Source organism: Benincasa hispida, chromosome 7, assembly GCF_027475165.1.
Source record: "Benincasa hispida cultivar pf3 chromosome 7, pf3_genome.v1.1, whole genome shotgun sequence".
NCBI lineage: Eukaryota > Viridiplantae > Streptophyta > Magnoliopsida > Cucurbitales > Cucurbitaceae > Benincasa > Benincasa hispida.
In genome coordinates, this window is record NC_143484.1 from 31,901,877 (window position 1) to 31,927,482 (window position 25,606).

General features: G+C 33.3%; 1 protein-coding gene and 1 pseudogene across 4 annotated transcripts; one reads left to right on the forward strand and one right to left on the reverse strand.

Annotated features, from left to right (window-relative positions):
- The first annotated feature begins 19,950 nt into the window (after positions 1–19,950).
- LOC120081777 (peptidyl-prolyl cis-trans isomerase CYP19-4-like) lies at positions 19,951–23,771 on the forward strand. Of its 3 annotated transcripts, none has more exons than XM_039036937.2 (9): positions 19,951–20,258; positions 20,367–20,417; positions 20,506–20,566; positions 21,084–21,131; positions 21,233–21,256; positions 21,390–21,572; positions 21,726–21,801; positions 21,894–22,065; positions 22,939–23,771. In XM_039036937.2, the coding sequence occupies exons 1-8, from the start codon at positions 20,181–20,183 to the stop codon at positions 22,033–22,035; spliced, it is 663 nt and encodes a 220-aa protein (XP_038892865.1). In that variant the 5' UTR covers positions 19,951–20,180; the 3' UTR covers positions 22,036–22,065; positions 22,939–23,771. The 3 variants fall into 3 exon arrangements, with proteins under 3 accessions (XP_038892865.1, XP_038892866.1, XP_038892864.1); XM_039036938.2 differs by having other exon boundaries at positions 23,220–23,771; XM_039036936.2 differs by having other exon boundaries at positions 21,894–23,771.
- On the reverse strand, positions 22,971–23,691 carry LOC120081778 (protein ELF4-LIKE 3 pseudogene; annotated as a pseudogene). Its single transcript, XR_016530639.1, has one exon. The product of XR_016530639.1 is annotated as a protein ELF4-LIKE 3 pseudogene (transcript).
- Positions 23,772–25,606: the final 1,835 nt, after the last annotated feature.

Below are 25,606 nucleotides of genomic sequence, written 5' to 3' on the forward strand. Positions count from 1 at the left end.
TTATCTCACCAAGTTAGTATAGTTCATCATAATTAATATGTAATTTTTTTTCAAAGTTGGAGATTCATATTCCCATATCTTACTTGTCTGCAGAATAGAGGATAGATATAACATAGAATACAATGTCAAGCACAATATTACAACTCACAAACAATATGCATGATAAGTGGACAACACGAAAGCAAACAGAAAAATAATGACACAGAGATTGGTAATCCAATTTGGTGCAAAATCACCTATGTCTGAGGGGTTAGGAGGTTGTGTGTCCGGTGGAACGAAACTTTATTATATAAAGAGATTAGCAATTACAACGAAAGTACTTGTCTTATAGACTCTCTCTTCACAGTGACTCACGTATAGCTTCCTCTTCAGTTTCAACTTAGGCTCCCCCTAAGTTTAAGCTCCCATCACTTCCACAATAATGCTTCTTCAAGTTTTGTATGAGATCTCCTCAATACAACATGCTTAGGCTCCCCCTAAGAGTAAGATTCCCTCACATTCACTATATTTAGGCATAGGCTCTTCCTAAATATGAGTTTTCACAATCTTCAACGTATTTAGGCCCCCTCCCCCTAAATAGAATATCAAATAAAACTCCTTCCAAGTCTTACAACGGCTCCCAAGCCAAAATTTTCATCAAAAAATACAAATATTTTAATAACAATATATGGAGGTTGAGGCTTAGACAAACCCTGAGCTCAAATCTCTCAATACACATTTTTCTAGTAAGGCGACTAACCCTAAAATTGAATAAAATAAAATAAGGGTAGTTTTGAGAATATCTTTACGAGTGAACCAATATTTTATAGGACCCAAATAATATATCAACAACTCACTAGGATCACTTCCAAGACAATCAATCAAACAATTGTACTCCAAAACACCATAAATTAATCACCATATAATCACCAAGCGATCAACCAATAACAGACAACAACAAACCATAAAATTTTGGAAGACTAAAAGCAAAGAATACACACGCATTATACATAGAAAACCCCTTCGATGTGAAGAGTAAAAACCATGGGACTTGTGAGGAGTACACCCTTGTCAACCTCTCTTATGATAACATAGAAGGAAAAAAAAACTCAAATCAGTCATATAAAGATTCACTACCGATCAACACTTTCATATATAAGAGATCAATACTTAAGAGATAAAAAGAATGAAAAATCACCTAGTTTTACAGATTCTATTCAGCAGTGATTACGAACAAACCAAAGCACCAACCAAAGATCCCACTGTTCCAAATGAGACCTTATGTGTCCTGAATAGATTGACCAAATTTCAGCACGATTCAATAGTTGAAACTTCAGCAATCGACAACTTTGTAAGAGCATCGCTGAAAAATCAAACTGCACATATATTTGTCTTTCTCTCCAACTTTTGGCTCTTTTCTCACTCTCTTTCCCCTTAGGTCATACCCATATCACATAAAATAAAATCTAGGGCTTTCAAGATGGGTCAACCTAAAAAATTAGCCCTAATTGGGCTCACAAAACAAAAGTTTAAAATAAGTCTTGCTTGTGCAACAATTGGGTTGGACATCTACAACAATATCCCCCTCCATCCCAATATTGGGAAGACATGATCACATCTATGATCACTTGTATCTCATCCCGACAAGCTTACTACAAAGCTCAATCTTGCTTCCGAGAACTACCTAAGTCAACATATCTGCATTGTTCTTGTCCGTGTTGATTTTTTTCAGATTCAATCTCTTCTCTTCAATTACATCTTGTAGTCAATGGTATCTAATGTAAATATTTTTTGTACGAGCACGATATATTGAATTCTAGCACTCTGACTATCACAGAATATTACATACTCACCTTGCTTCAAACCAACTCTTAAAGAAACCTTTTAAACCATAATATCTCCTTGCTTGCTTCTACTGCTGCAATATACTCTGCCTTAGTTATGGACAATGCTACGTATTTTTGTAGCTTGAATTGTCATGAGATGACTCCCCCTGAAAATGTAAACACGTAACCTGAGGTAGACTTTCTGTTATCAAGATCATATGTCATGTCATCAATATAGCTTTCAAGTATAGGTTTGCCACATCCATAACACAAACTCAGTTTAAAGGTGTCCCACAAGTTTCTGAAGATCCACTTCACTGCTTCCTAATAAGTCAGTATCTGAAGATCCACTTCATTGCTTCATAATAAATCTTACCTGGATTGGATAGAAAATGACTCACTAGACTGACTGCATGTATATATTAGATCTAGTACACGCTATAGCATACATCAAAGAACCATCAGCAAAAGAGTAAGAAATGGATGACATATAACTTCTTTCTCTTTCTCTGTTGTAGGACAAGCTCTCTTAATTAGCTTAAAATGAGTTGCTAACGATGTAATAACAAGCTTAACATATTTCATAGTGAACCTTTTAAGCACCCGTTCAATATACTTCCCTTGGGATAACCATAGTTTTCTAGCTTCCCTATCACGAGCAATCTTCATACCTAAGATTTGCTTTGTAGGACCCAAATCTTTCATGTCAAAATACTTGGACAAATCTTTTTTCAAATTTTGAACCATATCCATATCTTATCCAACTATCAACATATCATCTACATATAAAATAAAAATGATGAAGTTACTGAAGGAACTCTTAACGAAGAGCATCCATGAGCGCATTTGGATCTTTTCAATTTCATTGTGACCGATATACAATAAATACATTCCAATAGATAGTTATGCAAATAAACACTAATTAATGGCATGCTTCGATAAATAAAATACAAGGGAAAGAGTTCTCATACTAGTTGAAGACTCTCTTCAAACTTCGAACTCAGAAGCAGCAGAAGAACCTCTACACAAACTCTATCGCCCAGCAAATCAGTCGGTTGCGGCAGCACAATCGTCTACATGAACGGCAGCAACTCGAACAAGCATGAACAAGTAAACAGCGGGGATGACATCACCAGTTGAAGCCCTTGATATTCTTAGAGTGAGAATCCAAAGTGTGGTCTTTGGTGAATTTGGTAGAGGTAGGAAGACAGATCGTGTAGACAATAAGCAAGTGGGAGAGAGAGAGCTATCGTATAGCAGGGATGTTTATCGTTTAGATGAAGCTACACGATCGTGTAGGTTTTACTAAGTGATCGTTTAATAAAAGGTAGACGATCGTTTAGAAAACATGGCACGCTATGCGATCGTTTAGGAAAAGGCGTGCGATCGTTTAGACGCTGGTGTGCGATTGTTTAGACGATGAGATACTATTGTATAGGCTCTCAAGCTAGGCAATCGTTTACGTTTCCACATCGATTGCAAATTTTCGAACTTTTTACAAAATGAAACCAATTTTCATTTTATTCATCGGTTACAATAACCGAATGCAGCTGTTCCCACTAAAGCACGATTGAGGAGAATAATACGGCCAATTATCTTATAATTAACCAATTTAATAATAAATGAATATAATCATATTATATTCTTACCCTATAGTTTGATATCACATATCGACTATAGTAATTTCTCCTCCACTTGATGTAAATCATATTTATATCTAATTTCCTCCAAAATAATGTATCTCGTACATTTAGCCAATTATATCATATATAATTAACCAGTTCAATTATATCATATATAATTGAATTCCCTTTTGTCAATTTGAACATTTCAAACTGGCCCAAATACCGATTCTCGACTTTATCCAAGCTACCTAGGGGACCTAATAGACCTGTGGCTCGAAACTCCAACGGTCCGTGAATAGTTGACTAAACTCTTTAGCCATGGGATCCACCATCCGTTAACTGTCAAGCATTCCACTAAAGACCAACAACTGAACTCTTCTTACCACAGATATATTTCTATGTCCATCGGATAAAACCAATCATGAGTACGATGACCCTTCACAGATGCTCGTAAGTACAGCTGGGCCAATTTACTATTTTGCCTCTATAGTTATATCTCACTTCTTAAGTCCCACTGATTCCTTTAATGAACAATACAACATAGTCCAATTATGTGTAAATACCTCTCGGGCTAAGAGAAGTGTGTGGTGCCACATCGTTCAAGCCCCGGAATCAGCCCTTAAGGGAGCTATTTATCTACTTACCCCTGCTTCGGGGAAGAAGTGAATTCCATCTTGTGTAGCTGAGTTCCCAGCTCCCAAATCAGACGAATCCCCAAAATGGTAGGTTTGAATCAACGACCTGGCCACTTGCACCCATACAAATCAAAGGACTGCCCTCAATGGCAAGAGTTTCCAACTCACTCTAGATTGAGGTCATGTTACCTATGGTCATCCTAGTGAAGTGAAGTCACTGTCATGAACGGTGTTATATAACGAGATGTTAACACTTCATGGTTAGGTCTTATACAAACTCTTTGTATAGGACGCATGTGCCCTACATGAATGATCAAGATCAAACCATTTATGACAGGTCACAACACTTGTGACCATTCCATAAAGCGGGCTGCATCCGTAGCATTACCAGGATAAGATTTTCCTACTATATCTATATACTACAGACCATTTTGGTTATCACTCAAGACATGATCCACTTGTATGTCACCACATACATGTTTAAGTTACATACAGATAACCAGGGATTTTATGTTTATTGGTTTGTGGTAAAGCAAATAAAACATACAATTGAGCAAAATCAAGATGTGAAGTAAATATCATATAGTATACAATACAAGCGTTCGTACAAACTGTTTACAAACTACAGGACACGAGACTTTAGGGCATCAACCTCAATAGTTACCTGTACGGAACTTTCTAAAATACACTCAAGAATCAATTGTAGTTCGTTTATAATCGTTGCTTATCATAAACGAATCAAATTTCTTGTACAACTGCCTTGGTGCCTGTCTAAGCCAATAAAGACTATTCTTCAACTTGCAAACAAACTTACCTTTACCTTTTTCTTCAAATCCTTCAGGTTGCTCCATGTAGATCTCTTCATGCAAGTCACCATGTAAAAAAGCAATTTTTACATCAAGTTGCTCTATCTCAAGATTAAGACTTGTTACTAAACCCAGCACCGTTCTAATAGATGTCATTTTAACCACTGTAGAGAAATATCTCATCAAAATCAATGTCCTTTTTCTGGTTGCATCTTTAACCACTAATCTAGCTTTGTACCTCACTATCTTCTCAACGTCCTTCTTGTACTTGAAAACCCATATGTTTTTCAATACTTTCTTGCCCTTTGGAGATTTCACTAGCTCATAGGTTTTATTCTTTTCCAAAGAATTTATCTCTTTCTTCCTTACATCGAGCCATTGGTCTTTTACATCATGAGATAATACCTCTTGATAGTTCTCTGGCTCTCTATCTTTACTAACTAGAATGAACTCTGAGCTTGGATACCTTGTTGAAGGTTTATGCTCTCTAGTGGATTTTCAAGCCTGAGTATCCTCCACTTGGGGAATAGGTTGATCCCTCTGCTTATGAACTTCTTCATGAATCACTTTCTCATGTGCATATTCCTCATGAATTTCTTCATCAGATGAACACTCATCAAGATCATCGTCATCAACATGATCCGATACATTACCATCAGGTTATATCTCACTAACATCATCATCTACATAATTAACATTCTCATTTGTCAGCTGAACAACAGAAGAAGTAGAAGTAGATGTTGGGGTTGATGCCCTAAAGTCTCGTGTTCTGTAGTTTGTAAACATTTTGTACGAATGATTGTGATGTATAATATATGATATTTTACTTCACTTCTTGTTTTTGCTCAGTTGAATGTTTTATTTGATTTATCACAAACCAATAAACCTAAAATCCCTAGCTATCTGGATGTGCATGTATGTGGTGACATACAAGTGGATCATGTCTTGAGTGATAACCAAAATGGTCTGTAGTATATAGATATAAGAGGGAAACCTTATCCTGGTAACGCTACGGATGCGACCCGCTTTATGGAATGGTTACAAGTGTTGTGACTTATCACAGATGGTTTGATCCTGATCATTCGTGTAGGGGACATGCGAGCGGCGCGTCCTATACAAAGAGTTTGTATAAGACCTGACCACGAAGTGTTAACGTCTCGTTATATAACACCGTTCATGACAGAGACTTTACTTCACTAAGATGACCATAGGTAATATGACCTCAGTCCTGAGTGAGTTGGGAACTCCTGTCATTGAGGGCGGTTCTTTGATTTGCATGGGTGTGAGTGGCCAAGTCGCCAACTCAAACCTACCACTTTGGGGATAGGTCGAATTTGGGAGCTGGGAATTCAGCTACACAAGATGGAATTCACTTCTTCCCTAGAGTAGGAGCAAGTAGATAGATAGCTCTCTTAAAGGCTGATTCCAGGACTTAAATGATGTGGCACCACACACCTTCTCTTGGCCTGAGAGGTGTTCACACATAGTTGGACTATGTTGTATTGTTCATTAGAGAGATCAGTGGTACTTAAGGAGTGACATGTAACTACAGGGGCAAAACGGTAAATTGGCCTAGTTGTACCTACGAGCATCTTTGAAGGGTCATCGTACTCATGATTGGTTATATCTGATGGACACAGAAAAATATATGTGGTAAGAAGAGTTCAGCTGTTGGTCTTTAGTAGAATGTCTGGTAGTTAACGGATGGTGGATCTCGTGGCTAAAGAGTTTAGTCAAATATTCACATACCGTTGAAGCTTCGAGCCACAGATCCATAAGGTCCCCTTGGTAGCTTGGTAAAGTTGAGAATCAGTTTTTGGTCAGTTTGAAATATTCAAATTGACAAGAGGGAGTTCGATTATATATGATATAATTGAACTGGTTAATTATATATGATATAATTGACTAAATGTATGAGATACATTATTTTGGAGGAAATTGGATATATTGGATATAAATATGATTTATATCAAGTAGAGAAGAAATTACTATAGTAGATGTGTGATATCAAACTATAGGTTAAGAATATAGTATGATGATATTTATTATTTAATTAATAAAGTGGTTATGAGATAATTGGCCGAGTAATTCTTCGGAATCGCGCGAAAGTGGGAAGATCGAATTCGGTTCCTGTAACTGAAGAATAAAATGAAAATTGTTTTCATTTTATAAGACATGCAAGAAAATACTCACGGTGTGAAAAGTTTATGATCGATTAGCATTGAGAGCCTATGCGATAGCGCCCATCGTCCTAAACGATCGCACATCCGCACACTAAACGATCGCACACGATTTCTAAATGACCGCTTACTATTTGCTAGATGATCGCTTAGCAAAATCTACACAATCGTGTAGCTTTCTCTAAACGACAAGCACCCGACTATACGATAGTCATCTACTATCTCCCACTTGCTTGTTCGTACTACACGATCGTCTTTTCCTTCTCCCTTTACCAATTCCATCAAAGTCCACCCTTTGGATTCTCACTCCGAGAATACCGAGGGCTTCGAGTGGTGGTGTCATCCTCGGTTGTTGTTGGTTCGTGCACTATCGCTCGTGTAGACGATCGTGTGGTGCTGTTTGGCGACTGTTTGCTGGGTGATAAGAAGCGTAGAGGAGTTCGCTTCCGCTGGACTGAGTTCGCATGAAGATTGTCTTCAACCGGTATGTTTACTCAGTCTTTTGTATTTTAATTGTTAAAGCATGCCTGTAATTAGTGTTACAATGCATATCTATTTGTTAGAATGCATGTGTGGTAATTCTATCACTATGAAATCGAAAAGATCCACTTTCGCTCATGGATTCTCTTGTTTAAGAGTTCTTTCAGTAGAATCATTAATAGTATCAAAACACAACTCTGAAGTACAAGTACACCTTGTACTCAGAAGATCTGCACTCTTCTCGTGCTCAAAGAATACTACATCTCTACATCTCACTACCTTTTTCTTTTCTGGATCGTAGAGCCTGTAACTACATTCTTCATCCTCATACTAAACAAAAACATATGGATTAGTCTTTGAATCAAGCTTTGACTTCTATTCTTTAGGCACATACATGTATGCCTTGCTGCCAAAGACTTTAAGATGCAAATAAGTGGGGTTATGTCCCTTCTATGCTCTCTCTAAAGTGTGTAGACCAAGAGAAATTGATAGAGATTGATTGATTAAATACATGGCACATTGCACTGCTTCACCCCAAAATGTCTTAAGAAGATCAGACATTCCAAGCATGCATCTCACTTTCTCCACAATGGTTTTGTTCATCCTCTTAGCAGCTCCATTGTGTTGTGGTTTGTCTTCTCCTATCTAATGTCGTGTTCTCAATAATAATACCTGAACTCATTCGAAATATACTCACCACCATTGTCAGATTAAAGACACTTCAATTTTCTTTCGATCTCCCTTTCTACCATGACATAAACTTTCTAAAAATCTCGAACACTTGGCTTTTTATCTTCAACATGTACACCCAAGTTCTTCAAGTAGCATCATCAATAAAAGTGACAAAATATTTATTGCCATCAAGAGACTCCACCCTAATAGAACCACAAATATCATAATGTATTAAATCCAATTTTCCTTGTCTTCTAATGGACTTCCCAGAAAAGGAAATTCTATGTTAAACACCTACCAAACAATGGTCACAAAGATCAAGAGAAATTGTTTTATTAACAAGGATAAGAGATTTACCTGCCAACAATTTAATCTCCTTATCACTCATATACCTTAGCCTTCGATGTCATGGATTTGGAGAATTCTTTTCTCCGACTGCATTTAGCTCAGAAGAACATATACTCAAGTTTGTTTTATACAAAGCAACACAACTCACCTTGAGAAACTATTATTGAACCCTTAAAAAATTTTCACTTACCATCATCGAAAGTATGTCAGAATCCTTCTTGATCAAGGACATTTGCAGACAACAAGTTAAGGTCTAAATCAAGAATATGGCACACATTCTTTAATGTAAGTGTACACTCAACACTTTTCTTCAACAAATATCACCTAACCCAACTATGGTAGCTGAGTTCTTATTTCTCATCTTCACACTACCAAAATCACCAGAATGATAGTTCATGAAATACTCCTTTTTGAGAATACAATGGTATGAAGTACCTGAATCCACCAGCCACTCTGTGTTTAAACTCTCTGCATGATGACACTCACTAGTTGTACAAATCAAGGTGACAACATTATCACTCTGAGAAATAATTGCTACAGTATTTTTATCATCTTCCTCTTTTGTGAGTCTTGCTTCTTACCTTGTTCTTTCTTCCAACTATAGCAAAACTTTTTATATGACCATGCTTGTAATGACATGTCCTAGTTTCTCTGTCTCTAGACTTGGACCTTCCCTTTAAGTTAGCATGACCTTTGGGTCCTCTACTATTATTTCTTTCACGATTCTTAGTAACAAGAGCATGTGAATTATCAACTCTCATCTTCTTTCTTCTTATTTCTTTGTTGAACATGCTTTGTTTGACAACATCCAAAGACAGAAAACCTTTTGGAGCAGAGTTATTAATAGTCACAACCAAGGTTTCCCAACTGTCCAACAAAGAACTCAATAAGAACTAAGCCTGCAATTCATCATCAAGATCAATTTTCATAGTATTCAACTTATTAGTAATATCCTGAAAGTCACTCAAATGCTTAAAAGCTATTGGGGTTGATGCCCTAAATCTCATAGGGTCCTGTAGTTTGTAAACACATATATGAACAAGCATTTTGTGATTTATAATATATGATATTTTATTCACTTCAGTTATGAAATATGAGATATTTTAGTTGCATTAACCACAAACCAATAAACTAAGAACCATGGTTATCGTTGTAACTTAAACATGTATGTAGAGACATACAAGTAGATCGTGTTTTAAGTGATAACCTAAATGGTCTGTAGTATATGGATAAGGAGGGATACCTTATCCTGGTGACACTACGAGCGTGGCCTGTTTTGTAGGTATTACAAATGTTGTAAAGTACTACAAATGATCTAATCTTGATCATTCATATATTAGACATGCGAACGAGGATATTTTATACAAAGGAGTTTATATAAGATCAGACCACGAAATATTTAGTCTCGTTATACAACATCGTTCATAGTTGAGACTTTCATTTCACTAGGATGACCATAGGTAACATGACCTTAATCCTGAATGAGTTATAAACTCTTTCCTTGAGGGGATCCTTTGATTTGTACAGGTGAAAGTGGCCAGATCATCGACTCACAAGCCTACCATTTCGGAGATTCATTTGATTGGGAAGCTGAGAACTCAGCTACACAAGATGAAATTCACTCCTTCCTCGATGCAAAGGTAAATAGATAAATTGCTCCCTTAAGAGCTGATTTCGGGGCTTGAACAATGTGGTGTCACACCTTCTCTTGGCCTAAGAAGGTTTAGTCATAGTAGGGCTATGATCTATTGTTCATTAAAGAAATCAGTGGTACTTAAAGAGTTAGATGTAACTATAGGAGAAAAACGATAATTTGGCCCAACTATACTTACGAGCGATTTTTGAAGGGTCATCATATTGTTGATTGGTTATATCCAATGGATACAGAAATATATCTGTAGTGCGAAGAGTGCAGTTGTCGGTCTTTAATGGAGTGCTCGACAGTTAACGAATGGTGAATAATATGATTAAATAGTTTAGTCAGCTATTCACGTACCGTTGGAGCTTCAAACTACAGGTCCATAAGGTCCCCTTGGTAGCTCAATGGATTCAAGTTGAGAATCAGTTTTTGTGTTAGTTTGAAATGTTCAAATTAATAAGAGGAAATTTGATTATATATGATATAATTAAATTATTTCAATTATATATGATATAATTGATATGATGTATTTGATACATTATTATTTGATTGGAGGAATTAATATAAATATGATTTATATTAAAAGCCATAAAATAGAAAAAGAACGATGGTTTATATGTTGCATATGATGCAATATTAAAACTATAGGTTATAAATATAATATGATAAGTTAGTTATTGTATTTATTTATAATTTATTAAGTATAAGATAATTGAATTTCTTTTTCTCAAGGTGGTTAGACAGTTTTATGGCTAAGTGGGATAAAGAAGAAAAATGGTTTTTCTATTCATTCAACACGGCAACTGGTTATCAGATTACTAATCGAGAGAATAAATGATAGGATCGAGTTTTACTATACGATAGTACTCTTTTCTAAACAACCGAGTATCAAGTCTATGTGATAGGTTTCTTTCTTCTTGACGATACTTCAGTCGCTTACTCATTCGTCTACTTCAATCCTTCCCTCAAACTAAAATAAGTAAGAGCCCACAACTCCTAGATTCTCACACTGAGAATACCAAGGCAATCTCGTAGTAGTATCCGATTCTGATCGAGGATCGAGTTTTACTCGTTCCTGGTGTCCGTTCGAGTTTGAGTTCTTGATTGTTGTGTTCGAGTTTGATCGAGGGAAACACTTGAAGAAAGGTTCTTCAAAAGTATTGTTTCTCATCCTTTGTATTTATTTCAAGAAGCATGCTGTAATTTATTGTTTAATGCATAATCTGTTTAGTATGATTGTAAATGTTTAAGTTTTTTCACTATGGAGTTTGGAACGATCCGCTTCCACTCATAGGTCCTCTAATTAAGAGTCCTTCAAAAATAAACTTCCCACCCTTTAATTCAAATTAATAAGTTGGTTAATTAAAGAAGCTTTATTATGTACGTTTTTCCTTTTATAAAGACATTCCAATTTCTTTCTCAACTCATATGGATCAAACTCCTTAGCCACATGGTTGAAAATGCTAATATCAACTCACTGCCTAATAGTCCCCAAAGTTTTTCTATTTAACTTTCCTCAATCTCTTTCTTCCATTTTCTCTGGTTTTGCAAGTTTAGTAATGGTGCCATCAACGTTTTTGGTTGTTTCAATTGAATCAAACAAATCTTTGCAATATAAAAAATCCTCCATTACTAGTAGACTCCATTACATAGTTTTCAGGTGGAATAGTTGGTTGATGTCAATTTTATGATTGAACTACCTCCACCATTACTAGTAGACTCCATAACAATGATTAAATTAAAACTCGCTCTGATACCAAATGATTGGACCCAAATAATATATCAATAACCTACTAGGATCACCTCCAAGACAATCAACTAAAAAATTGTGCTCCAAAAACACCAAAAATTAATCATCAAATAATCACCAAGTAATCAACTAGTAATGGATAGCAATAAACCAGAAAATTTTGGACACATGAGTTATATGTGAAAAACCCCTTCAATGTGAAGAGTAAAAACCACAGGACTTGTGAGGAATCCACCTTGTCAACTTCTCTTATTATGAAAAAACTGAGGGAAAAAGAACTCAAACCAGTCGTACAAAAATTCACTACCTACTAACACTTTTGTTAAGAATCAACACTTGAGAGATAAAAAAAAATGAAAAATCACCTAGTTTTACAGATTTTGTCAACTTCTCTTATTATGAAAAAACTGAGGGAAAAAGAACTCAAACCAGTCATACAAAAATTCACTACCTACTAACACTTTTGTTAAGAATCAACACTTGAGAGATAAAAAAAAATGAAAAATCACCTAGTTTTACAGATTTTGTTCAACAAATATTACAAACAAACCAGAGATTCAAACAAATATCCAACTATTGAAAATGAAAGCCTTCTATATCCCAAACAGGTTAACCAAATTTTAGTACGACCCAACGGATCAAACTTCGAAAATCGACAACTTTGTTGTTGTCGCAAAAAAACTTAACTACACAGCTATCTGCCTTTCTTTTCGATTTGCCATCTTTTCTCACTCTCTTTCCCCTTAGGTCATACCCATATCACATAAAAGAAAACCTAGGACTTTCAAGATGGGTCAACCCAAAAAATTAGCCCCAATTGACCTCATAAAACATAAGTTTAAAAGAAAGTTTTCCTTGTGCAATAAATGGGTTAGACACCTACAACAATATCCTTTGTAGGAAAATAAGGAAGGTAGATACAGAAATCTACAAATCATGCAGACATATATGGAAAAACAATGTTTATGACGACGTCTTTGACATGTTGTACGACATGTTGCTCGAGTTTTGTCTGTAATAAAATTAGCCAATCACATTACAGTCCTGTAATAAAATCAGCCAATCACACTACAGTATCATTGTCTAAAAATAAGTCTAATATGAAATGGATCATTGGTTAAATTATTGTCAAAGTCTCTCAATTTTGAAAGTAACTTGAAAATTTCTAACGTGTGTTGAGCCAATTGAATTAAAATCATTAGTTGAAACATTATTTGAAGTTTTAAAACTATATATGTTTGGTTAATTCCATATATTTTTTATCTGACCTTCACCTTCACCAAACTCGAACTCGACAATATATATATTTTGTTTTTGTTTATTTACATATCAAAATGGTTTCTATTATAAATATTATAAAAATAGATGTCTACTGCTTAGTATCTTAAAAGTCATGTGTCAATCTTCTGTTGTACAAGTGCCTTGTATTCATGCTTGGTGTCCATGTAAGACCACATCCTACTTGCCACTTTACTTATAAATAGTGGCATTTGATGGATCTTCAAAATACACACATTCATAAGAAAATCTACTCAAAATTCCACTCAAATTTTTACAATTTTAATTATTTTATTTTATTATTATATTATATTATTTTTATTTATTTATTATTATATTTATATTATCATATTATATTTTCTCTATAACCATGTTCTCGTTGTGTTCCTCAATGTTACAACATGTTATCAATACGAGCTCCTATCTCTTCCTTCGTTGAAGGTAAGTCCTAAAGATAGGTCGTTTTTTTCTCTTTATTATAATAAATAAATTAAATGTTATTTTGCATGTTTAGTACATATTAAATTTCTAATATAAATACAAATTTTTTTTATAGTGTTATCATGATAAACCTTACGAAATCAGAATTCGTAGCTCTGGACATTAATGGCAATAATTATTGGTCATGGGTGTTCGATGCCGAAATCCACCTAGATGCTATGAACTTGGGAGAAACAATTATAGAATGAAATACGACATCAAGTCAAGAAAAAGCAAAAGCTATGAATTTCCTTCGTCATCATCTCCACGAGGGATTGAAATGGAGTATCTTACAATAAAAGATCCCCGTATCTTGTGAAAATTTTTGAAAGAAAGGTATGATCATAAAAAAAAACAATTATTCTTCTTAAAGCTTGTTATGAGTGGATGCATTTGAGGCTTCAAGATTTTAAATCAGTAAGTGATTACAATTCCGCATTATTTAAAATCAGTTCAAATTTTGGTTTTGCAGAGAGAAAATTACTAATACGGATATGTTAGAGAAGATATTTTCTATATTTCATGTCTTGAATATGCTCCTACAGCAAAAATATCAAGAGAAATGTTTTAAACAATATCCCGAATTAATTTCATGTCTTCTCGTGGTCGAACAAAATAACGAGTTATTGATGAAGAATCGTGAATCTCGACCAACTGGAATAACACCATTCCCTAAAGTGAATGTTGTGAATGTTAATAATCGTGGTCGAGATCGTGATCGTCACAAAGGAAGAAATAATTATTATTTTCGTGATTATCTTTCTAATCATTCAAATTTCAAAAGAACCATAAAAAATGATAATCACAAAGGAAAAGCTCCACAAGATAAGAGTTCAAAGAGTGTTTAAAATAAATGCTTCCGATGTGGAATGATTGGGAATTGGTCACACACCTGCCGTATGTCAAAATATATAGTTGACCTCTATCAAGCCTCCCCGAAGGAAAAAAGGAAAAATGTAGAAGCAAATTTTGTATACTAAGATAATGACATATTTGACCCATACCATATGACAAACTTGGATGTGGCGACCTTCTTTGAATCTCCTGAAGAGAAGATTGGCACAGTTGATGGAACATCAAGTGTTTCTTTTGACTTTGAGAATATCTAGACTTAATGTTGTTGTTTTCTTTTATCTATCATTATGTTTCTTTTAGTAGATGTTAATTTTTGTATATTTCAAGTATTGTTTTTCTTATTGTAATTACTTGCTTTTAATGAAGAAACATGGATCGTTTTCATATGTTGAGTGATTCAAAATTAACAAATAAAATATATGTATGTTAGACAATACAACTATGCATACAATACATACAAATAAAATTATTTTTCGCAATTGACAATGCTGGAAGTGAAAGTCAATACAATATCAGGTGCTGCAAACCTAATTGAAGGATTTGGATAAAAAAAATATTATTTTACCTTGAGGAACAAAATTTACAATTGACAATGCGTTGTTCTCTAGTCAATCAAAGAGAAATCTTCTAAGTTTTAAAGATATACGTTACAATAGTTATCATATTGAGACTGATAGTAAGAATAATGTGGAATATCTATATATTATCTCTATTGTCTCAAATGAATGTATATTGGAAAAGTTGTCTACTTTATCTTATGGATTGTATTATACACATATACGAGTAATTGAAACATATGCAACAATGAACCTGAAGTTCATGAATCCAGATATATTTGTTATTTGGCATGATAGATTGGGTCATCCAAGGTCTATAATAATGAAAAAAAATTATTGAGACTTCAAATGGACATCCACTGAAGAGCTGGAAAATTCTTCAATCTAATAAATTATCATGTGATGCTTGCTCTCAAGGCAAATTAATAATTAGACCATCACCAGCTAAAGTGGAAAATGAATCATCTGCATTTTTAGAACGAATTCATGGCGATATATATGGACTTATTAACCCACCAAGTAGACCATTTAGATATTTTATGGTATTAATATATGCATCTAGTAGATGGTCACACATATGCTTATTATCAAGTCGAAATCTTGCATTTGCAAGATTACTTGCTCAAATAATTAAGTTAAGAGCACAGTTTCCTGATTATACAATTAAAATCATTCATCTTGATAATGCTGGTGAATTTACATCTCAAACTTTTGATAATTATTGTATATCAATTGGGATAAGTGTTGAACATCCTGTAACTCATGTTCATACATAAAATGGTTTAGCATAATCATTTATAAAATGTTTACAATTAATTGCAAGACCATTACTTATGAGAGCTAAGCTTCCTACATCTGTATGGAAACATGCTATTTTGCATGCAACATCACTTGTACACATTAGGCCAGTAGCTTAGCATAAGTACTCACCATTACAATTAGCCTATGACCATGAGCCAAATATTTCTCATCTGAGAATTTTTTGATGTGCAAATTGCTCCACCACAATGCACTAAGATGGGTCTTCAAAGGAGGTTAAGAATATATATTGGATATGATTCCCCATTAATTATTAAATACCTTGAACCCCTAACAAATGATATATTTACTACTAGATTTGCTAATTGTCATTTTAATGAGACAAATTTTCCAACATTAGGGGGGGAAATTAAGAAGTTGAAAAAAGAAATTACATAGAAAGTATCGTTATTGTCTCATTTATATCTCCATACAAATCAATGTGAACTTGAAGTTCAGAAAATAATTTATTTGCAAAATATAACAAAATCAGTTACCAGATGCATTTATAGATGCTAAGAAAGTAACTAAATCACATATACCAGCTGCAAATGTTCCATAAAAAATTAATATCCCAACACAGCAAGTTATCATTAATGAGTTTGGAACACACCAGAAGCGTGACCAATGGGTTCCAAAGATAAAAATTCTCAAAAACGAAAAATAAATTAATAGTGAAAAAAAACTTGGTTGAGGATGAAAATACTCATAAAGAAATCATTGATATGACTAGTGAAGAAGGTAAGATACCTAAAGATAATAATGAGATTTCAATAAAATATGTCATGATAGGAAAAATATGGAATCAGACTCATGTAGTTATTGACAAAATTTTGCATATAATGTTGCTCTTGATATTATATTTGCAAATGAGGATTCTGAACCAAAATTCATTGAAGAATGTCGATATAGAAAAGATTGGCTTCAGTGGAAAGAAGCAATTGAGGCAGAATTAAACTCGCTTTCAAAATGTCAAGTTTTTGGACCAGTAGTTCAAACACTAGACGGTGTCAAACATGTAAGACACAAATGGGTATTTGTGAGAAAAATAAATGAAATAATAAGGTCACAAGATATAAAGCAAGACTAGTTGCACAAGGTTTTTCACAAATACTCGATATTGATTATGAGGAGACATATTCTCCAATGGTATATGCAATTACACTAAGATATTTAATTGGCCTAATTGTGTATGAAAGTCTGGATATGCATCTTATAGAGGTAGTCACAACATATTTATATGGATCTTTTAATAATGATATTTATTTGAGAATTCTAAAAGGATTTAAGGTACCTAAAACATATAGATCAAATTCTCAGGAATTGCATTCAATAAAGTTACAGAGATTGTTATATGAAATGAAACAAACAAGACAAATGTGGTACAATCGTATGAGTGGATATTTGTTGAAAAAAATGATATAATAACAATCCAATATATTTGTGTGTTTTTATAAAGAAATCACAATCAGAATTTGCTATTATAGCTGTATATATTGATGACTTAAATATAATTGAAACTTTTGAAGAGCTTTCAAAGATAATAGAATATCTTAAAAAATAATTTAAGATGAAAAATCTCGAAAAATAAAATTTTACCTTGGTTTGCAAATTGAGCATCTAGCAGATGGGATATTTATTCATTAGTCAACTTATAGAGGAAAAATTTTGAAAAAATTTTATACAACAAAGCACATTCATTAAATATTCCAATTGATTGTTCGTTCATTGGATATAAAGAAAGATATATTTTGACCTCGAGATGATAATGAAGAACGTCTTGGTCCTAAAGTACTATATCTTAGTGTAATTTGTGCACTTATGTATCTTGCTAATAATACAAGACCAGATATTGTATTTTTAGTAGATTTATTAGCTAGATTTAGTTCTTCTTCTACAAAAAGACATTGGACCGGAACTGAGCATATATTCCGTTATCTTGAGGAACAATCGGTATGAGTTTGTTTTGTTCAAATAAATCAAGTTTTGATTTATTTGGTTATGCAGATTATGGATATTTATCTTATCCACACAAAACTAGATCTCAAACAAGTTATCTGTTCACATGTGGAGGAACTACTATATCATGTCGATCGTTGAAATAAATCATAACGGCTACTTCCTCAAATCATGCTGAAATTCTTGCAATTCACGAGGCTAGTCGATAATGTGTATGGTTAAGATCAATGACTCAACACATTCGTAAAACATGTGGCTTGTTTTCTAATAAAAGTCTTCCAACAATATTATACGAAGACAACACAATTTGCATAGCCCAAAATCAAATAAGGATATATTAAAGGAGATAGAACATAACATATTTTACCGAAGCTTTCCTCACTCATGATCTTGAAGAAAATAGCAATATCATTGTACAACAGCAACTTTTGTCATAATATTGGCAGACTTGGCAGACTTATCTAAGGCATTACCAACAATAACTTTTGAAAAATTGGTGCATAATATTGAAAAGCGACGACTCAAAGATCTTAAGTGATACTTTCATGATGGGAGTAAATATATCGTATTCTTTTAACAGTATATATTATATGAAATATCTACTATTTTTCCTTCACTAGGGTTTTTCCCATTGGATTTTTCCTATAAGGTTTTAACGAAGCATTTTTCATATATATATATGGGCATCTAAGGAGGGAATATTATAAATATTATAAAAATATATGTCCAATGCTTAGTATACTAAAAGTCATGTCAGTCTTCATGTTGTCCATGTGCCTTGTAATTATTCATGTTTGGTATCCATATAAGACCATATCCTACTTGTCACATTACCTATAAATAGTGGCACTTGGTGGATCTTCAAAATACACACATTGGTGAAAAAATTCACTTCAAAATTCCACTCAAATTTTCATATGATCCAATTTTCATAATTTTAGTTATTTTATTTATTTATTATTATATTATATTATATTTATTTATTATTATATTTTCTTCATATCCATACTCCTCGATTTTACAACAATTTCATTACTTTAAGGAGTTTTTTCCCCATTTTTTTGCACCTTTACAGTTTAATGTTTTTTAAAAATTCAAAAATGTATTTGATATAAAATTTACCATTTAGGATTTTGTTAGGTGAATAATACTTTTATATTTAATAGATCTACTCATTTTTTAAGCATTCAAAAATAACTTAGGTCTGATTGGTAACCATTTTATTTTTTATTTTTAAAAATTAAATCTATAGACACTATCTTCATCTTTATATTTCTTCCTTTATTATCCACTCTTTACCAATAGCTTAAAAAACAAGTTAAATTTTGAAAACCAAAAAAAGTACTTGTTTTTGTTTTTGAAACTTGGTAAAGAATTCAACCATAGAATGATGAAAATCATTGTAAGAAATGGGAAAGAAGTAGACTTAATTTTCAAAACAAAAAAAAAAAAAAAAAAAAAACAAAATTGTTACCAAATGGGATCTTAATCGTTAGAGAATATTATATATAAATATTTAAAAGACCCAATTTCAAAGCCCAAAGTGATTTTTACCTCATTTTTGAAATTTTAGAATTTTGATTTCTTACTTGCATCATTATCATCAGCAATTTTGCAAAATTATCCTTAGCTATCTTTTTTTCTCTTCCTTTGTCCCTTCAATTTCTTTATTTATTTTCTTTTCTTTCTTTTTTCTTTGTTAGATGATATAATATTAAATTTACCTTTACTCATGGTCAATTAGTGATTTAAGATTTTTCTCACTATTCTTCTCTCCCTCTTTTCATCCCCGACCACATGACCTCTTCTCCAGCAAGACCACTTTTTCTTCTTCTCTCCCTCTTTTTAGTTGTGTTGTAGAGCGAGATCGAACACCAAAAAATGAGATTGAGACCGAGAAGTGAGACCGTGAGAGAAAGCAAGAGAGGAAAATGATACGTGAAAAAGAAAAGGGAGCAAGAGAGCAAGAAATCCAATATTTGTGCGAGACAAATCACATTTGTTCCCAAAAAAAAAAAATACTAAATAAAATAATAAAATTTAAAAAATAATAAATAAATAACCCTCATTTTTCGAAAAACATGGCAAATCACATTTGTTCCCCAAAATTTGGGTCACTAACCCATATATCAATAACTTCACTCGAAGGGTACTTTCGAAAAGGATATGTTCATATATTTTTAAGAAAAAATTATCAAATTAGTTTTGTTTTCACCTTAAAAAAAAAAAATTATAACTTCAGGGAAAATCCCAAGTTCTTCGTTGAAGGAGTTTCCTGAAAATCGAAAGCGATCGAGAAGAAAATTAGAAGAGATGACCTCATTGAGGAGATTATTCTCAGCTGTGTTTTTATGGATTTTGTTTCTGATTGCCACAATTATCTTGATTCTCGTAAATTTTTCTATTTCCATCTTCCCATTCTTTTTATCTTCAACGAACATCATCAATTCTAAATTATCTTTGTTCTTCAATCTAATGATTTTCTTTTCGTTTTTGCAGAACCATTTAGAAGATGGTTGTGTCTCATCCGAACAAAATGTCATCGAAGAAGTGAGTTATCGTTTCTACACACACTCTCTCTCTCTCTTTCTGTGTTTCTCTTTGATCAAACAGAATTCACTTTTGTAATTCATTATAGAATCCGGCGACGGTGACTCACAAAGTATACTTCGATATTGAAATCGGTGGAAAGCCCTCTGGTATGACCCATTTCCTTTTTAGTTGGAAAATTTTCGATCCAGTTCTGTTTAGGGAGATGGGTTTTGTTTATGAACCCTAATGTAAGGTTAGGTTAATGATTTTTCAATCATATCATTGATTTCTTAGTGGAATGAGAGTAATGAAAGTTGGAGTGTGAAATTGGGGTTGTGATTTGATGAGCTTTGTTGTGTCCTTGTAATGAAATCCAGCCGAATTTCAGTTTAATGTGGGGGAATTTTTTGTTCAATTAGAGTAATGGTATTTCTTTTTCAAACTCAATGATTCATCCTGTTTAATGAACACCATATTAGTGTAGAGCAAATGCAAAAGTTGAGTGTCTAGGGTGATGACTCCTAGCAGATTGTTCTTGAGAGAATTTTCTTTTCGACATGAAAATGGCCATTGCAAAGATTTGCTTCTGTTGTTGAGTTATGTACCAGAAGCATATATTGACTCCACAAATGGAAAGTCCCATGAAGATCTTCCATAATCCATATTCTAATTTGTTTTTCTCAGGACGAGTTGTGATTGGCCTATTCGGAGAAACTGTTCCTAAAACAGCAGGTAGGGAATTTAAATAATTATGGTTCTACTGTTGATGCTTATGTTTTGATATTCTTATAGAATGCTGCTGATTACTTTACTTCCATGTGTGTATTCTGCAGAGAATTTTCGCGCTCTTTGCACGGGTAGCCAAATAGATTTTGCTCTTCAATAGTTAGGTTTCTCTTCATATTGTTTGAAGCAGCGACCATTTATTAGTTTTCTGCTAGTGTTTCAAAATCTTGAATTATTTTTTTTTTCTATAAAATCTTGTTCTAGGAGAGAAAGGAATCGGGAAGAGTGGGAAGCCTCTACATTACAAAGGAAGCACATTCCATAGAATTATTCCCAGTTTTATGATACAGGGTGGTGATTTTACTATGGGAGATGGCCGAGGTGGAGAGTCGATATACGGCGAGAAGTTTGCAGATGAAAATTTCCAATTGAAACACGATGGTCCAGGTACACTAACTACTCTAATATCCGAACTGCGAATCCATACAAATGTAGAGTTGATTGAAGTTGAACACATGAATCTGAGAACTCTAATATTAGATTTCAACTTACTTTTGGAACCTATTCCCGTCTTTAATGAATGATTTGGCTTCATATCAGGATTTGTGTCAATGGCAAACTCTGGGAAGGACACAAATGGGTCACAGTTCTTTATTACAACCGTTAAAACTAGTTGGTAAGTGTTTCATTTGCAAAAGGTTGATGAATTTCCTTGTTGAATCAACTTATTTAAATCCGTTTGCTTATTTCATAATTTTGATCTCGAAGGTTGGACGGGCACCATGTCGTATTTGGAAAAGTCCTTTCAGGTATGGATGTCGTCTTCAAGATTGAAGCTGAAGGAAGTCAGGGGGATGGAAAACCAAAGACTGAAGCTTACATTTCACAAAGTGGAGAGCTTCCAGTATAATTCTGGAAACAGAGATTGTTGATAACAAAGGTTCCCCCTCCCTACAACTTTCTCTCTAGTGAGATGTAGGCATCAGCTTCACATTAGAGTTGATTATCCCAAGGCCTTTAATGGATTTCATTCACATTATATATCATTTCTATACAAACACACTTCATCTTTGCAATCTCAATCAAAGGGCTTAGATTTTCTTGCTTGGTACTTTTACTTCTCTTCTCTTGAAGTGAATTGACAAAATCCTCCTTCTAAAAATGGTAGATTGGTGTTTCAGTTGAGCATCTTTCTCGAAAACAACAGTCACAATCAAACTTCATCTTCTTTTAAAGATTCTAAATTCAAAAAAGTTTTCAAAATAAGCACATCAGGTTCTTTTGTGGATTCCAAGTTTAGAAAATGAAATAAAAAGTTTGCAGAACAGATACCGACCGCAAAATCAACAATTTTGAATGAAATCCTCGCATCTCTCACTTTCTATATCCATCTAACACCAAGATTTGTGTTCTTTAGTAGATTTAGTAAAAAAAAAGTTTAAAAAGAAAAACCTTCACCTTCTTTCTACGGTTTGAGATAGTTAATGCAAAAGAGGAATTATCGTTATTTTTTTTCCTTTTGGTACAGAACAACACAGTAGCATACGTAGCACCTTTTGTGTTTGTTATATCATCCAAATCCATTCAGTTGCTTTTGTTTGTTATATGACAAAATATAGAAAAACAAAGAAAAAGGTAGTAGTTCAGAAAAGACTTAGAATATAGAATTATATTTGTTGTTTTCCTTCTCCTATGAACTGAAAACTCAAAAGGGTCTTTATTTTTATATCAAAACTGAAGCACTTTTGTTTCCCATGTAATGTTTCTTTTTCTTATCCTCCACTGCTGATAATAAAAGTTTCCCATCTTTTAGGAGAAGTAAACTAAAGAAGAAGAAGAAGACAATGAACTCTGACAGCCATGGTTTGATGATTCATGATGATGATAATGATGGAAGCATGCATTAACTGTTACATTAGGAAAGATATTTTAAATAGAGAGGGAAAAGAGCACACACACACACCCACAAGCATACACCTGCGAGAAGTTCTTCAATCTCTCGCATTTCCACACAACCTACTAACCCACCTTTTATTCTAACCAATGCTGATGCTGATTCTGTCGATACTGATGATTCTGATAATGATGAAACAGAGAGAAAACAATGGTAGTCTGGAGTTGAAAATGGGGAAATGGGTAAGTTTGTTTTTGTTGTTATGGCTTGAATTCTTCAAGCATTTGGGTTGTTGCTTCCTCTTTTACCATTTCTGGGTTTGTGGTTACTGAAAGCAGAGGAGAAATCAGAGGAAAAATCAGAGTACATGGAAACAACTTTTGAGATGTTTCCATTGAGTTCTTGGATTAAAGCAACGTTGTCAACCATGTTGCTTGGAATTCGAGATTGGTGATTTTCATTCACTTGTTGAATCAGAGTTCTGTTTCTGTCCAGCACTGATTGGACTTGGCGGAAGGTCTGGTCAAAGGAGGCCCAAACCTCGGCATCGTACTCGTCAGGGAAGTCGCCGTCGTGAGGGCCGTCGTCGCTGGTGGTGGTTGTGGTGGTGGTGGTGGTGGTGGTTGCTGAAGGCTTCATTTTGGATTTACGGCGGGGGTTGTTATCGGCCATGGTTGAGAGTGGATGGAAAGAAAAAGGGATGAGTTTGTAAAAAGGGAAAAGGTTGAACTTTGAAGAAGGGAAAAAGTGCTGAGGAAAAATGGCGGTGGCGGTGATGACTAAATACTGAAAGGATCCATTATCGGTGTAGCTCGGGACGTGGAGCTCAAAGCCCACGCGCACCTAGAGCGCGTGGGAAGAAGATCTTAGCAAAGGAAAAATGGATTTTTTCACATTATTTGTTGGTTGAATTGGAACCTCTCGTCTCCTCTCTTAAAAATATGGATGTTAATGAATATTTTTGGATTAAAAAATTAAAAAATAAATTTATATGAGTAATAAATATTTTATGATTATTAAACAAATCAACATGTTTATTATTTATACTGTATTTATATTAATAACATTTGGTTGTTTATTTTTTATGTTTTATGGATGTAGATTTTTCTACGATAGAATAAAACTATCGATTCACTTATATCAATGTTGAGAACCTATAAAAATATGAAAATATTGATAAAAATATCGACATGTCGACAAGAAATATTATGCACCAAAACAAAGAGAAAAAGTTAATTTATACCCTCAAACTTGAGGTTTTACACTGATGATTCAAATTTTACATCCAAAATTCTATTGTCAACGTGATTTTCTTATAATAGTAGTGAGCATGACTGCAATTGAGAGCACTATTGTATTGAATTAGTTGAGTGTGAGGGCAAGTTCGAAGAGGGAGAAGCAAAGCATAAGCTAAACGTTACATCATTATTTTCATATTCTCGGAATAGAAAATTTAAATATATATTCTTGTGAAATTTGGGTTTTTCATACAAAAAATTTCTCCAACTCTAAGTTTAAAATTTTATTAGACATAAATTTCAAATTTTAGTCTAGTAATTCAATTAATTTTTAAAAACTTGAATATTTGTTGGAGATCTATACGATGCAAAATTGAAAATTAAATAACTTATTAAAAACAATTGAAAATTCAATAGTCTATTATGCATTTTTTAAAGTGTATGGACTGAATATACGCAAAGTTTTTATATTTATAGACTAAAATTATAATTTAACTCAGGAAAAGAATATATATTTTAATTGTTGTATATTTAGGTTAACCAAATTTACCTACTAAACAGTAATTTATAGTTACTTTATGATGTAATGTATTTGTATTGGCTTAAAAGCTTTAAAGATGCGATTTCAATACTAATTGGTATGTACTTCTGTCGTCAAAATCAAATTATCTAAATTTCTTGACAACTTTTCTATTAAATAGGAAAAATTTTCTAATACTACATTACGCTAATAAATTAATATATTAGTTAATAACGTGTCAAATTATGAATAGAATTAATTGTACAATGGTACTAGAATTTGTTCTATTGAATAATAGAAATTTTGATATAGAAATACATGCCAAGGGGGTAAAATATGAGCTCTTTCTCTCATGGGCAAGGATTAAAATATCAACATCAATATCAATATCAAGATTTCAATTTTATGGATATATCGATAAAATATTGATATCATCTGATATTTTTGTAAGTCATGAAATTTATAAAATTTATTTAGATTAGTAATTAAGTTGTTTTTACTCCAAAACTAAGTTATGGTTATTGTTATGAGTAGTCATATGTATATTAGATTAAATAGATAACATTTTTTTATGTTTTACGATTATTTATAAAAGATGTTAGAAATATCCATGAATATTTAATATCAATATCGAACCTTTTGATTTGCAGATATATCAACGTATATATCGACATATCTACATATATTTTCATCCTTGCTCATGGGTAGGTATGTCTTTCATTAAAGAAGGAAAAATAAAAAGAGTAATTCTATTTGTTGGACTTTTACATTTTGGGGAAAGGGGATTATTTATTTATTTATTTATTACTTTTTCTGTCCTTTCTTACCA

Excerpts from the sequence above, each read along its gene's own strand:
- LOC120081777 (XM_039036936.2), top strand. The coding sequence starts at position 20,181 with ATGACCTCATTGAGGAGATTATTCTCAGCTGTGTTTTTATGGATTTTG. Across the intron at positions 20,567-21,083 it reads AATCGGTGGAAAGCCCTCTG|GACGAGTTGTGATTGGCCTA; the intron begins GTATGACCCATT and ends TGTTTTTCTCAG. Across the intron at positions 21,802-21,893 it reads ACAACCGTTAAAACTAGTTG|GTTGGACGGGCACCATGTCG; the intron begins GTAAGTGTTTCA and ends TTGATCTCGAAG.